This window comes from Ursus maritimus, unplaced genomic scaffold (genome assembly GCF_017311325.1).
Source record: "Ursus maritimus isolate PB19 unplaced genomic scaffold, ASM1731132v1 scaffold_11, whole genome shotgun sequence".
In the NCBI taxonomy this organism is placed as follows: domain Eukaryota; kingdom Metazoa; phylum Chordata; class Mammalia; order Carnivora; family Ursidae; genus Ursus; species Ursus maritimus.
Window position 1 is genome coordinate 30,146,365 of NW_024423453.1, and position 15,786 is coordinate 30,162,150.

The 15,786-nt window shown below is 46.1% G+C and overlaps 1 protein-coding gene across 1 annotated transcript in view; it reads right to left on the reverse strand.

Moving 5' to 3' along the window:
* SETD7 (SET domain containing 7, histone lysine methyltransferase) overlaps positions 1-15,550 on the reverse strand; it is a 47,764-nt gene extending 32,214 nt beyond the window's left edge. Inside the window, exons 1-2 of the mRNA XM_040626325.1 lie at positions 13,280-15,550; positions 5,518-5,647 (exon numbers count right to left, since the gene is read on the reverse strand). Coding sequence (XP_040482259.1) covers positions 5,518-5,647; positions 13,280-13,319 — 170 coding nt within the window. The 5' untranslated portion in view covers positions 13,320-15,550. The remainder of the gene's footprint in view (positions 1-5,517; positions 5,648-13,279) is intronic.
* Positions 15,551-15,786: the final 236 nt, after the last annotated feature.

Genomic DNA, 15,786 nt, shown 5'->3' on the forward strand with positions numbered 1-15,786 from the left:
GAAGACGAGAGCTCTGGAATTGAGCTCACCTCGGCTTGAATCTCAGCGCCCACGCCTACTGATTAGGTGACCTTGGGCAAGTTATGTAACCGCTCTGTGTCTTAGTTTCTTCGTATATAAAAAAGGATTATAAAGACTTCACACGTTGCTCCGAAGGGAACGTGTCCAGTGTCGAACAAATGAGAGGTATTCAAAGGTATCCATTTTCCCCCCACTCCCTTTCCTCCTGTGTGTCACAAAAATTTTTGCCTTATTCAGAACAGTTCATTAAATACAGACAAATATATTTGTTGAGCCTGGTTCCAGCAAAAGCTGGATGATTATCAGGAACGCAGAAAGGACTTTTGCCTTGGGTGGGAGGCTGGAATACATGACTTCAGAAGTCCATTCCGACTCCAATTTCCCTGAAATGTGACCAAGTACTTTCTAAAATCCAAACACAAGGAATCGTGCACGGGCCTGTCACCTGGAAAATGTCAGCCTTTCTCAGTGGCTCATCGCATGGACAGCCTCACTTAGATTATTTGGTCAAGGATAAACTACAAAAAGCCCTCTTAGCTGGACACATTAGTGTAGCAATCAACACTAGGAGTAGTAAATAATACTTTGAAAATAATTGGCATGTCAAGGGGAAGCATCAATAATATCAATAATATATAACTAAATGAATTAACTCACCTGTTATCTCATAGTCAGGCTAAAACCACACAATATTACCCAGCCCAAAGCCAAGCTGCATTGAAATGCCTCTTTCTTGCTACCATTCTAAAATTTCAAGTAGTTCTGCAAAATTACCTTTGCATCTATAAATCTTGGTTGAAATGAGAACAATTAAGGAAAAAATGTATTAAAATGAACAACCAGAATTGGAGATTAATATAAAAATTAGAGATGTGTACATCAAAGTACTCTGTATACTAAATACTTTCCTAATACCCCCCACCACAGTCCAGCGGTGCCACCGCAACGAAGCCTCCAGGTCCCCTTCTCCTCACTGCCCCAATGCCTTCAACTCAGGACCAGAGCAGATGGTAAGTCCCAATGACCTAATCTTAGTCTTAGGACACTTTCTTCATTTCTTTACAAAGGGGAGAAAATGGAAAACAATAACTGCTTGGAAAGACAATTTAAAAAATAAGGCCAATTTTCCCATTCATTCCTAATTCTTGGGATAAATTATCTGATAAACAAACTTAAGTTCTGACTTAAGCTGGTTTTCATAAGTTTTTCTGTTCTACATTTTGCCATAGAATAAAGGAGAGACCCACTGTTGACGAAGGTCTCAAAACTAGCAAACATTCGGAGGCTAAGATGATAGTAATGAACAATGTACAGTTTGGTTATTCAAACTGATTTAGAAATAAATAGCTATTTCCTTATTTTACCTTGAATATGTTTAATTAAGACGCTTAAATTCTCTGCCAACAGTGGTCACCCCTGTGATGTGGGGGTGAGGGTACAGAAAAAGGGGAGGCACATTCACTTTTTACACTGGTGTATTTCTTTTTTTGTTTGTTTAAAGATTTTATTTATTTATTTATTTATTTATTTATTTATTTATGAGACTGCATGTGCATGGAGGTTGGGAGCCAGAGGGAGAGGGACAAGCAGACTCCCTTCTGAGTGCACAGCCCAAAGCAGGGCTCTATTCAGGGCTCAATCTCAGGACCCTGAGATCATGACCTGAGCCGAAACCAAGAGTCAGACACTTAACTGCCTGAGCCACCTAGGTGCCCCACATTGGTGTATTCCTTGAAGTCTGTTATTCTTTTTTTTTTTTAAGATTTTATTTATTTATTTGACAGAGACAGCCAGTGAGAGAGGGAACACAAGCAGGGGGAGTGGGAGAGGAAGAAGCAGGCTCATAGCGGAGGAGCCTGATGTGGGGCTCAATCCCATAACACTGGGATCACGCCCTGAGCCGAAGGCAGACGCTTAACGACTGCGCCACCCAGGCGCCCCTGAAGTCTGTTATTCTACCAAGTATTTGCTCTATGTGCAATTTCAAAATATTCAGCTTCTATCTAGGAACTTGGTTAAAAAATTTAACGGGGCCATTTTTCCTGGTGATCTGAATATTTAAAATTCTTATTCAGAATTATCATATTCTATGTAAAGTAGAAAAGTGATTCTAGAATTACCCTGATATAAATTTATATTTGTTTGTAACCCTCTCATAAACCACATACGTAGCTTACGGCATAGACTGCGGTAACGGTTTCACGAATATATGCTTACCTCCAAATTCATCAAGTGTATATATTAATTATGTACAGCTTTTTGTACGTGAACTGTACCGCAGCAAAGTGGGTTACAGAAATCCCACACCCACGTTCAGGTGTCATTTAAGATTAGAATGCACCAGGCCAAATCTTTGGTCACTACACTTGGCAATTTTCCAGAAAGGTTCTGGCAATTGCAAACAAACCCCCTGCTGGGAGCACAAGCGTGCGTGACAGGGCGGAACAGCTTTTAAAAATCTAACAGAAACTTTTTGTTTTCCTCACCTGTTGTTCTAAAACCTTGATTTCAGCCTTTTTGGGGGGAATTTTTTCAGACTAAATCCTCCTGACTGGCAGTGAAAGCACAGGGTCCTCACTTTGTTTTACCTAATACTTCAGATCCTAAAAATTGGGAGCAGTAATAGGGAGAAAAATTAATAGACAAATGTAAATTAAAGTACTGTTCCATGGAGAAACAGCTGACTTCTCCATGACCACATCCTGCACCCTCCTTAAGAAGACCTAGTAGATTCCATGGCCTTTTTTTCAGTTACAAGATTATCTCACTAATATTTATGGCAAATCCTTTTAGCAGATGTCTCATAATGTGCTCGGTATTGGGCTTAAGAAAGAAGGTGACAGTGACCTTTTGAGAACCTGTCACCACACCACTGCATCCCATGTCCTAAAAGCAGTGATACTGACTTTCTCCCCGCAAAGTATTAGCCCCAATCCATTTGAAGAAGGGTACAAAAACCTCTTGAGGTCTGTGCTAATACCATCATTCCTTGAGACTATCTGACCTAAGTCTTTACGGATGTTCGAGTGGTACATATAAAAACTTGTGAATTAGTGCCTCAAAAAGAAAAAACAAATGCCAATAAATTTCTTTCTGTTCTATTGCTAGTTCTTGGCCTCACGTTTCAACCTGACCTAGTGTTCCAGCTTTTTCACGCTGTGCCACGCCTGCGCGGCACTGCCGGGCAAAGTGGTTACAGCTACCTGCAGCTGGAAGTGAGCAGCTTGACCGAGGGAGGGAGGTGCTTGGGAAGTGTCAGGCCCCGCTCGGCTCCCCCCAGGGCCAACAGGATCAGTAAGTTGGAGCTAACACAGCTCATTCGTAGCACACTGTGTGTCAGGTCTGGGAAGCAAGCACGCGAGCGACATTGCAATCAGCCGGACCTGCCGCACTGTTTCCGCCGAGTGAATCAATCATCGGGTATGATCGGCAAACTACCAGATTTAAAGCACGAGTGTGTGTGTGTGTTGGGGGTGGAGTGGGTGTCCTGGGTGAATTCTACCTTCTCTTTCCGCTTCCATACTCATTTAGCAAGACTTTTTTTTTAAGTATCAAATTAAGGGAAAGTGCCATGAAGTGTAGCAGATGAAACAGATTCTGTCCTCAAGGAAATCCCTGTCCTTCAGGGGGATTAAGACATTTACACAAATATACATTTCTTGAATGAATCAAAGAGTAACTGCAGCATGAGGTAAGAAGTAACATTTTCCAGAAAAGAGGTATAAATAAACTGCTATGAAAACGAGGCAGGAAAAGTTTCCCTCTGGACAGGTTAAAGGAATCGTGAGAGAAGAAAGCACCGATACCAAATCTTGCAGGAGTCCTGTGTGGGACTCAGGTGTCCACCAGGTATCCCCAGCAGGGCAAAGGAAAGAGAGTAAAATACCTGGCCATTGAAAAGGTACAGTCTGTGGGGCGCCTGGCTGGCTCAGCCCATGGAGTGTGCCACTCCTGATTTCAGGGTTGTGAGTTCTAGCCCCACATTGGGTGTAGAGATAACTTAAAAATAAAATCTTTTAAAAAATGTACAGTTTGTAAGCAAAGCTCTGCTGAAAAGAGATGTGGTGTGGGGTTGGGGAACATAGGAAAGAGAAGGTTAGGATTGATAATGAGAACGAAATTGTACAAAAGTTCTATGAGTTTTTATTTATATATATATACATATATATGTATATGTATATATATATATGCATATATATATATATATATATGGAGGGCCTGAAGAACTGTTAAAAAACTTTAAAAACAATCCACTCCATTCTGGGTCACAAGCCAGTCTCTCCGTCACCCTTGAACTGTCAGCTTAGACATTCCCTTTCCCAGAGGAATTCCGTGGCTTAGGGAGCTTTGGCTTATTGCCAGCGTCCAGAGCTTAGAAGCAGTGCTCTACCGTACAGAATCCTATAACCTGCTTTAGCTATCTCCATTTCCCTATTCCCCAATCACGGGGGCAGAAAGAGAGCTGGCCTTCCCATGCCTGGAATTTCTCTAAATGCTTGAGAAATTCACAAGGTCGTTCTGTGTTTCTGAAACTGACATAGTTTAAAAGTCCGGGTTGGAAAGCTGTGCCCATACAATGCATCTTTTCTTGAAAGAGAAAGTCATTTCTACGGTCATTCCCACCTATTTCAAGAGGGTAAGGAGCTTCTGCCTCACAGCGTTCTCAGATGGGAGGTGAAAGCAAAGTAACAAGAACCCTGCTGTGGCACATATTTTAGCTAGAGGTGGACCGTCGGCAGTACCAGTTGTGGTATCAGCACGAAGGTATCACACACCATGACAGTCATCCCAAAGAGTAGCCTGTCCCACACTGTGAGTCTGGAGCTGTTTTCCTCCTGTGTTCCCCTGTCCCACATCTCCCTGCTTGAACCGTGATGAGGCGGCTTCCAAGAGCCCTGCTAAATATCTTCTTGACCCGTCTCATGAGGACAGGGACTATGCTGAGAAAATGACGAAGCTGCAGAAACCACGAGGTGGCCGCATGATCCTTCAGGGTATGAAGGAACCAGACCGTGACAACTGGGAGACAGAGGGCTGCGTGCACTGGAGTGTGTGTGTGTTACACTTGAAAAGAAGCGAGAATCAGTCACTACCTGAGCGGCCCAAACTGGTCCCTGACAAAAAGGACCCCGATTTGTGTGACTTCATGGAGCCTCATTACGTGGACAAGCAGGTGAAATCCATCAAAGAATCGGGTGAGCCCCGTAACTACCTTGCACAGGATGGGGGCTCCCTGTATCTGACATGACAGACAAGCTGTGTCAGGCACAGCGTAGGAGGCAGTGATGACGGACCTAAGCCTCGGGCTGGCTCCCCAGAGCAGCACGAGTGACTTCCTTGGTCCCCAAAGCAGTGTATACAGGTTGGGGTGACTTTTGCCTCTTCTAGAAGTGGTACCAAAACATCCACTTAAATTCTTTCATTTGTATCATTCCTTCAAGTAAAGTAATTTGGTACCCCCCCCAAAACAAGACAAAACAAAACTGTGAGTGCTACCTGCCATCAAAGAAGAAGAACTTCCCCCGTCCGTTCTTCTCTCCGTGAACAAAGTTCCCCTCGAATCTGTCCGTGGAGGAGTAGGTGACGGTGCAGAACCCGTGTGGTAATCCATCATCATCCAGGTGCCCTGGAGAAAGGGAACCACAAGGCAAACCTTAACATCTTCAACCCTCCCACCGACAGGTCCATGCTCAGACCCTGCCAGCAAGTTCCCTGACCAGCCAAAGGGCGCCCTCCCTGCCTCGGGGGAGAGTGACTGAGTGCCAAGGGTTCTCTGTCTGCAGCAGCAGTACCAACTTGTCTGTTATGGACACTCTGTGAGCGGATGGGGGCCACGGTACAGGGACTTAAACACATTTCAGACTAGGAACTAAAAATGAGCTTGCATTTTACTGGGGACTAAAAGTTATTACCAATAATAACATCTGCATGTTTCAATTTACCAAGTACTTCCCTCCATGGCCCTGCTCATAGTTGAAATTAATGTCCCCAGACTCTCTTGCTCAATCGAAATGTGATTGAGATAGCAACATTTTATAGTCTATTGTAAGGCACTTTGTCTTTGCAGTAAGTTATTTAGTTGTAGAACTCAGTACACAGTATGATTTTCTATATCATTATATAGTATGATGTGGAGGATTGCTAGCCGGGTGACTTCTGAAAACCTACTGCCTGCTCTGTTATACTCACACAACAAGGGACACAGCCACGTCTCCGAAACTGCCCTAATATTTATACACCTTACCTTGTACTAACACGTGAACTCACAGTCCTTCTAAGCCTGAATTTAAGCTTAAGCTTGAACTGACTGCTTTACTTTACAATGTCTTTCAGCTTTGAATGTTTAGTAACAACCTGTCTTATACCCTCTACCACTACGTTCAGAGGGTTTGTGCTTTAAACGCCGCTAGAAGTATCCATATGGGCATTTCAACAGTGATTTTGAAATCAGCAGCTCTTATGATACTGTGATCTTTAAATTGTGTGTTCTTCCTGGGTCACAGACTGGTATATTCCAATATTTATGCTTACAGTCAATATTTAGCTTTTTATTATTATCTACCCATTTCATAAAACCCAGAAGTCACCTCATGGGTATCTCCCCGATTGCTCTGGTGAGCTAATTTTATGGAGGTGGGTGAAAATGACGGCAGTAGTTAATCTCCTGGCTTTCTCCTGGGTTAACAACCTGGGTCATGGATGAAAAAGGTATGAAAGCATTAACACGGTGTGTAATGCAGGGACATTAAACACTTAAATAGGGCTTCCAGATGGCTCACAGACATAAAAGAAAACACAAACCATATCACCACAATGAATGCTTTAGTCTCCTAAAATGGTTTCTTCTAACATGATAAAAAAAAATCATCCCTTAGAAGAGAGGTTAAGTAAGCGTTATTATGAAGAACAAAAGAGCTCTTTATTTGTGTTATTGATTACATAAACGTAAAATAACAATGAACAAATACACTGTTTTATTGCTACACCTGACTCTGCACAGAACGAATTACCTAGAATATTACAATAAAACATAACTACTTAAATCACAATCGATATGGTTCCTTTCCTCTTAACACAAATTTTTTTCTACAAAGGGCCAGGAAATTAATGGTTAGAAAGCAAGTAGGCCACAATTGTTTTCTTCTCACTCAAAAACTAACTATACACAGCATATTCAATGATACTTGTGTCATATGAAATAATCTGGACAATTATTTTCCAAATATGTACTGGTTACATTTTTCTCATCGAAATAAACTAAATACACTTTTTTTCTTTTCATTAAAAAACCCCACTCCGTGTATAGCTAAAAGCTTGCTTTTATGAAATGTTGGGATTAACATTTCTATGAACTTAGCATTCTACTTATGATTTAGGTATAAATATCAGAATAATCATTTTAGCCTTATATTGAAGTGTTCGCTCATTAGCTGTAAGTGTTTTCCTCACAGAAAACAGTTCACATATTTAGGACTTTAAAAAGTTAATGTTGGATGAGAGTTTTTATTGTACTTTAGACCAAGAGAACTATTACAGTAAACGTGAACACGAAGGGGGGGAAATCCAGTGTAAAAATTTCATTTCCACCTTCCCTCATTTACAACAGTCCTGTCCTATGTCTGAATAAAACATTGCAGGTGCAACCCCAGCAGTGGAAAATTAGAGAAAATGTAAAGTGTCATGGAACATGCTAAAAGCACTTGAGGGACAGTACTGATCCCAACTGAGATGAAAGCATTCCATGAAGGGTGCTTATGTCAACGTGTCTTTCAGCAGGCCAGTGAAGAGTCAACCCATCACCTTCTTAGTCTCTAGGTGAGAGCGCGACAGAGAACGTGAGCCATTTCTTGGGTGACACCATGTGTTTGGAAAGATGAGGACGTGTGATATTTCCCTCTCCCTCTATCAGTCCACAGCACGCCCCTCTTGTTGGCTTGTTTGGTTTGTTTCCCTCTCATCTTTCCAAAAGGAGGACGATGCTATCAATTAACAGGATCAATTAAAAAGAGCTAGAAATTAAGGGCTGTGATCATTCGAGCACTGCACCCTGAATATTTAATAGCCTGGAGTGGTTTTCCTAGTAGTAGAACCTTGTATCTAAAACAACAAAACAGTAACAACAACAGACTTTCCAAAGAAAGCAACGTAGGGGAGGGGAGATTAGGTTGTTACGCCCCTCACACCTCCTTTCAACGTGGGTGCTTCTATAGACCGTCTTCTGGTGCAGCTCTTACTCGAACACACCATTTGGATGATAGCATCATGGAACAGTATCTGGTCAGTATTAGTCACTTAATACTGCTGCTATACAGACAAGAACAAAGTCTGCATACCTATCAGGCATCTGGCAACGGATGACGTCCTTTCCTGTTATCTCAAGTAAACCTCACAGCGAGCCCCCACATTCCAAGCTTATTTCCTCATCTGAGGAAGCCCACGCCTTGCACCCAAGAAACACATTCGCCACTCTGAACGTGCTAATGAATACTGAAAGCCCCTTCCCCAAGTCTTTCTATCGTTTTCTCTCCAGATAAGGGCAAATTAGCAGCATGCCCTTTCTTCCCTGCTGTTGGTGGAAGAAGGTATCGCTAAAGAGGGAGGTATCCTGGGGACCCAGGAAGAGACGTGGAGGAAGCCTTTGGAGTTAAGACAGTTCTCCAAAAACCACCAAGATCTCCAACAGCATGTCCTGGTGGCAAATTCCTAACCCTTCCAAGGGTTACCTAACTCAAAGAGAAACACTGGTCCTCCTTGCTCTGATTGAGATCGATTTGTAAAAAGCCCCAAGTCAGCCAACAGCCTTCTGGGACAGTTCCCACTAAACAGAGGTTCAACACCAGACTCAAACGAGAGGAAAATTCACGTGACTGACTGTTCTGTGTTGACAATGGTGTCACAGCTCACGTGCCGTAGATCTGGCCCCAGTGTGATTTTAAATATTTACAGAGGTTAGAGAAGGAAAAAAATGTTCACAGTCTCACACATTTAGTTTTTCACTTTGTCCTAAAGATCATTATCTACTGAACAGATAGAGAGTTAAAATTTCCCCCTCGAGTTCCCTCTGAGCTTTTTTCCGAACCTGATGAGAGCCAGGCCTGTATCCTGGGCAGTGACGTCCCTCTCCGCAAAGGAAATTCCCTCTGGGTCAGACACCCGGCGGCTGACTGCCTCAGGCTTACCCACAGGAGATGTGAGAGTAGGGCCTGTGTGTGTGTGTGTGTGTGTGCGCGCGCGCGTGTGTGTAGTGTGTTTCCTTCAGAACAAGAGATCCTTACATACATTGTGGGTTTTGCAGAATAGAGCTGCTTAAAAAAAGTAATAATAATAAAAGGCAAACTGATTCTGTTTAGTGCAAAGAACATGCCGTCACAATGTTGCGTTTACACTGGTTGTTAAAAGAGTACTTCGATTTTTGAGAGTAATTCTTTGTAAGAGCTCAATTATTAGTTGTAAGGGTCATAATTTTAGTGCGTGGCCCACAGGGAGGGGGTGCTACCGGTGCACGTAGCATGCATTTTTCCTAAGTGCAGGGCACGCGCCAGCCTGTTAGAGACAGGCAGGATAAGCTATTAGGGGGACTTAAAAATATTTGTAATATTTTGAGGAGCTTGGGGCAATGGAACACTGATTTGCTTGTTTTCATTCTGGCTCCTTACTTCCAGAAATTCTGGTATTTCCTTTTTTTGAGTATTTTCCTCAGTGTCTCCTATATTTTTCCAAGCCTTTCCAGTTTCCTGCTTAACCACATATCTGGATTATTTCAAAGAACCTTCTAGGTGTTCCCTTAACCTGCTCACCAGGCTGGTTCATCTTCCCAGAGCGGAGCTCCGATCCTGTCATTCCCATCTCTAAAAAGCCCCTGTGGCCTCCCAGCACTTTCAGCACACAAGCCACAGTTTCGGCCTGTGACACCGCCTCTTTCCCGGTCTTATCCTCCACTTTTCTCCCAGGCCCTCTGTTCTGGCAGAACCAAACGATTATCCTCTGGATGTGCCTACCTGACGACAAGGTGCCACCTCTGTGTTCACTCACTGGGGCCGCCTCTCAACTAGAATGAAATCCATACCACCCTTCTGGGAAATCTCTCCCCATCTCCCTCCCCAAGCTGGAAGTAATTTTTACTTCCTCTCAGCCACCATAATTCATCTGTTTGGATATGATAAACTTATTTAAAATTATATTAGGGACCACATTGTATTCATCTTTGTTATCTATGGGTAGACAAAGAAATAAATCTAGTAATAAACACCACTTCCTACTGAACCAAGGAGCCTGGAAGAGTTTTTAAAAAACCATAGCAGGATCTCAGGTGGCTTTCTCCAGCCCTCTGAGGCCCAGGGCTTGCTGCCTTCCCAAAGGAGCAGAGCCAGCACGAGTAAACAGCTACTCCCTCCACCACCCACCTCCCCTCGGGATTCACCCACTCCAAGCCTAGAACTTCACCCAGGCTACGTACGGCTCCACCCTGACAGAAAAATCAACATTTAAACTCTAGTCCTGCAAAGACCAATTTCTTCCCCAGGGTAAACTACTAAGGAGGAAGAAAAAGAGGAAAAAGGATGTCTGTTGGAGAGGCTGTAAGCTAAATTCTCTTTCCCCAAATACATTTTTCTGAAAGTTACTGAACTCAGTCAACACCAAGCTCTAGAGTGATAAAGACTGATACTGACATAATGCTTAACTGTTGCTTCCGAACTCAGTTACCTAGTATTTCATATATTTGACTCACTAAAAATTAAAAAAAAAAAAAAAGGAAAAACGTAGCGAGACAGTCTGCTATGGTGGAGTGAGGTTCTGGAGGTCTGAGCCTGTCTCCTACCTCGCTGAGTGTCCCTGGATTTGTACTTAACTCTTCTGTGCCTCAGTTCCCTCCCCTGTAAAATTAGGATAATATTAGTGCCCACCTCATAAGACTGAGTGGATAGTGTGTGAAACATTTAGTACAGAGTCTGAACACAGTAAGAACTAAACAATTACAGCATTATCATTGTTACAATTATGGCTCTGTTTATGGAGAGAGGTATCCAACACTTGGATATTCAGACCAGCCTTTCACCAGTCTCCCCTGCACGTGCTAGATGATAAGCAGACTGTTACAGATGGCACTAAAAAGGCCAACAATGGCTGCAGAAAAGCCCAGCGGTACAGTTCACTTCCTGTACACACACATGCTCGAGACACTGAGCTTGAGCCTTCGATCCTTCTAAGGACTCGAAAAGATTCTGTGCCACTGTTTACTGTTAGGTACAACTGAGTGACCACATGTCCTGGATTGCCCCAAACATTCAAGGCTTAAACTAGTTGTGCCAGCATGAGTATTAATAGTGACCCCCCTCACTCTCAAGCATATTCTTGGTTTGGGACAGTAACATATACGGTTTGTCCTATAGAACAGATTCTTCCTTGTTTGTAAAGGAAGAAAAGAACTCTCTAGTGGACAACCTCAAAAACAACAGACACATTTCTAAAGCTGCCTGTTCACATTCTGCAAGGAATCCAGGGACCACGGACAACCGGGCCTTATGTTTCTAAACAGCTTCAAAAAGGAATGCAGTTTAACCTGGGGAGCACTGCCTGTGATCAAGGGTTTATATTAAAGTTTTACAAATAAAAGTAAACTTTGAAGAATGAGAATGAGCTCTAACAATTTGAAAAGAGCACATTTTACATTTATCTTTCATAAGACGAAGGCACAAGAAGTCAAGAATTTAAATTAAACGAAAGCTTCCAAAGCACCCTCTCAATCACTGTCTTTGGAATCCCCATAAGCCCCCAACACTGAATTTGATTATTAAATAGTTCTGTGAATTCACAACATTGTGAAATTAAAACAATCACCACCAACACACTTTGAAGCTGGATAGAGAAAATAAGTTTTCACAGTGACATCAGGATGGATAGCTTCCAGAGAATTCAGAATTATTATTATACTTAATTATCACCGTAAGACCTCGAGATCACTGCAAAAGGAGTCAATTATGTTTTATGAAAACATAAAAATTGATTTCTTCTCCCAATGTAGCAATAACTATATATCCTTATGCATTTGTACAGTGTTGCTACTTTATTTTTCTTTACCTTTTATAACAACTTGTTTATACAAATTAGATAGAAACCAGATTCAACCAAAAGCTTAACATTATTTACTTGGACGCTTGGTTTAAAATATTCTGGAATAATACCACACAACATTGCAAAACATCACGACTTACTGTCTGGGGTGGAATCAAATAAGTAAACACGCTAAAGAGTATTTTCCAGTATTCGCTGTTACAAAATCATAACATCTCCTGATACAAACAACTAGATTGTATAACGTCCCCACCTCGCTTTTTAGAACTAGCAAAAAAAGAGGTGGAGAAACTCAGCAAAACAAAGTGGCGAGAAAAGTCGGGGGAGGGGCGCTAGAAGAGAAGGGGCGGAGAAACACGACACCGAGGCGGTGATATCACCCACAGCCAACGGCATGGAATTCAGAAAGTTAAGTGTCACCCAGCAATTTCGGTCAGGGCTTGCGGCGCGCCTGCACAGCGTGGCGGCGGCGGCACCCGAGCTCGGAAGCAGGAAGGGGGAGGGGCGGTTTCCCTGAGTTCGCTCGGGGGCAGCAGAGGGGAGGGCCGCCGCCTCCCGGTCCGCGTGCGTTCAAGCCCCGGGTCGGGAGCGTGGTTCGTTGCCCTGCAATGATTTCATCTTTTCGGAAGAGCTGCCGCCGCGGTCGCGGCTGCCACGTGCCTGGTTCGGCCCCGTGCGCTGCGCCGGGGGACGGACCCGGCCGCGTCCGCGGTCACCGCAGGTCGCAGCGGCGAGCGGAAGGAAAGGGCTGGCAGCCGGAGAGGGGCTTGGGTTGCCAAAACCGGGCGGGGGGGATCGCTCCGCCGAGACTGCCGGTCTCGGGGGGCTGTCCTCCCGCGCACCCCCACCTTCCATCCCCGAAAGGGGGGAGGCCAGAGTGCGGGGCAGGTTCGCAACTCCGAGGGCGGATGCAGGCGGTGGCCCGGCGGACCGGAGCGGCCGTACCCTCCCGGGGGCCCCGGCCCGGCGGAACCCCGTTCCCGGCCTGCGCCCCGCCGCGCAGTGCGCGCTCCCGGCGGCGTGGCCGTGGCCGTGGCCGCCCGGCCCGTGCCCGAGCCGGGCAGCGGGCCACCCGCGTAGGGGACAGTGGCGGCCGCGGGGCCCGGCGCCGCGCCGGTCGCAGCCCGCCACTCCTTCCGCGTTCCAAGCCCTCGGCGCCTCCCCCAGCCCCAGAGAAACGCTGTACCTTCCACCGCCTCCTCCACCATCTCGTCGTCGCTATCCATGGCGGCTGGGGACCGTGCCCAGCTCGGGGCCGCGCGGCTGCCTCCCGTCCGTCCGGGTGCTCCCGGCGGCTGAGCGAGCGCTGGGGCTGAACCCTGCGAGTTTGGAGGAGGAGGAGGAAGAGGAGGGGCAGTCGGGACTGGCTCGCACTGCCTCCCCCTACAGCCCTTTCAATTCCTTGGTCTTAAGCTGCTGCGGCAGCAGCCGTCCCCTCCTCCCTTCGCCCGCTGGCCCCTCGCCTCCGAGGCTCCGGGGTGCCGCCGTGGCAGCCGCCGCCGCTGCAACTTTCTCCTGTAATACCCCCTCTTTGTTATCGAGCAGATGATCCGCTGACATCACCCAGCGCCGGTGCGCTCCCTCCCTCGCTGATTGACAGTTCCCTGTCCCTTCCCAGAAGTAAGGCTCCTTAAAACGAAAGGCGCTCCCGGTCCGCGTTGACTCTGCGCCCCAGCCAGCCAGCCCCCGGGCCCATCAGGGTTTATCTTTTGCCTCTGCTCGGCTTGGTGCGCTCCGAGCGCGCCACGCGGTCCTGTGCACCGGGCTTCTTGCGGGTACTTGGGACCGCCGGGTTACCGCCCTCGGGGGGCTCAGAACTCCCGACCTCCAGCTGTGCCGGGGCAACTTGGAAGTCCTCCGTGCAGAGCCCTCCAGCCCCGCCTCGGGACAGCCTCCGAAGAGCAAGGGAAGCCAAGGCGGCGTTTCTGACGCTCCAGCACCTCAACTTCCTCTCGCCCTCGCCCCCACTTCACCCCGTTTGCCACCCGGAGCTGCACGAGTGCAGCACGCAGGGGAGCGCAGGTGTCCCTGCGTCGCCGCATCACATCCGTGAGCAGGTTTCCCGGACTCAAGGGGGTGACATCCAGCCCTGATTCCGCCGGACTGGGGCTCCCACCCCAGCGCGCCGAGTCCCCACCCTCCTCGGGACTGTCAGGCAGCTCGGGTGATTCAGAAATTCAGCAAATCCAAATGGCAGCGAGTTCGTTATCAGGCAGGAAACAAGCCGCACGGAAGGCCCGGCAGGTTCCTTCTCGCGGTTGCGGTAACGGAAAAGGAGCCACCGAGTGGAGCTAACGAGGAAGGACCGTCCGTCTGGCGCGCCTCCTTCTCGCGCCTTCCGCCCTGGACGTGTGATACCCCAGCTGTCTCCCTGTTCCTCCGAGTGCCAACCACTCCATAGATTCGGGCTCTTCAAGTGCAGAAAATCACGGGGCACCCAGTTCCCGGCCCAGCCACTTAGAGTCATTATGGCATTGCCTCTTACAGGTGGCGGTAAAGGGCGGCTGTAAATAGCTGGTTAAATGGATGCAAATGTACACAATGTACCGTGGAATTACAGGCTGCTCTGGGCGTCTGCCAAGAACAGCTACTGCACGGGGGGAGGGGCAGGAGCTTGCAAAGAAAAGTTGTTCCATTTTGTTTTCTGAACAACGAATGAGACTTTGGGGATTTCAGAGTACTTCCAGCACCCGGGCGACCACGCCTTGTTTTTGGCTTTGTGCTGAAATTCTAGATATTTTTATCGAGTATTGTGAGTTTCTTCCTAAATTCAGTTTTCTCCTTGTGGAAAAAAAAAAAAAGAACAATGTTAGGGACACTTGTCCCATACACTGCCAGGAATTTCTATCCCTTTTGATTGTTTTAGAAACAGAGGGAAGGGCCCCGGAACAGGAGTTGGGACACTTGGGGGGGCCCTGGGAGGCCTCCCCCACCCCCTTGCCAGCCTGAATTCCTCCTGCAGGAGATAAGAGGCTTAGGCTGCTCTGGCATAAGGCTGCTCAGGCTTAGGATAGACTCTGAGATCCCCAGCTTAGGCTAAACCACTCAGAGGACCCTTGGCTTAGGTTAGACCACTCAGAGGTCTCCTGACTTAGGTTAGACCACTTTGAGTTCCTCCTGCTGAGGCTCTATGGGTATAAGGTCCCTCCAGCTTAGTCTAGGCCACTCAGAGGTCTGCCAGCCTAGGCTTGACCACTCTGAGCCCCCACCTCACCCCCCAGCTGAAGCTAGATGACTCAGAGGTCCCCTGGCTTAGACTACACCTCTCTGAAGTCTTCTGGCTTAAGTTTAACCTCCTTAAAGTCCTCCAGTGCAGATACTTGGGTTTTAAAGCTACACAGAGGTGTTTTTGCAGTGGAAGATGAAAGAGCCACTTCAGGTTATGTCATTGTCAAACATGGACCACAGCAAGAGGGGTTTATTTCTGATTTTCTAAAAAAAAAAAAAAAAAAAAAAAAAAAAAAAAAAAAAACAAACTATCAGGTACTGAACTTGGCCACTCACTGTTTTTGAGTTGTATGATATTTGTTCTCATTTCCCCTTTTTAAACATATCATTTCCTCTATTATATGGATGCACAAAAACACACCAGATACTCATCTTCTTCCCCACTTTCCAGTTTACCAAGGGGAAAAAAAAATGCTGAAAGCTAATGGAAGCAAAAATAATTTATTGCTTTACCCAAAGGGAGGT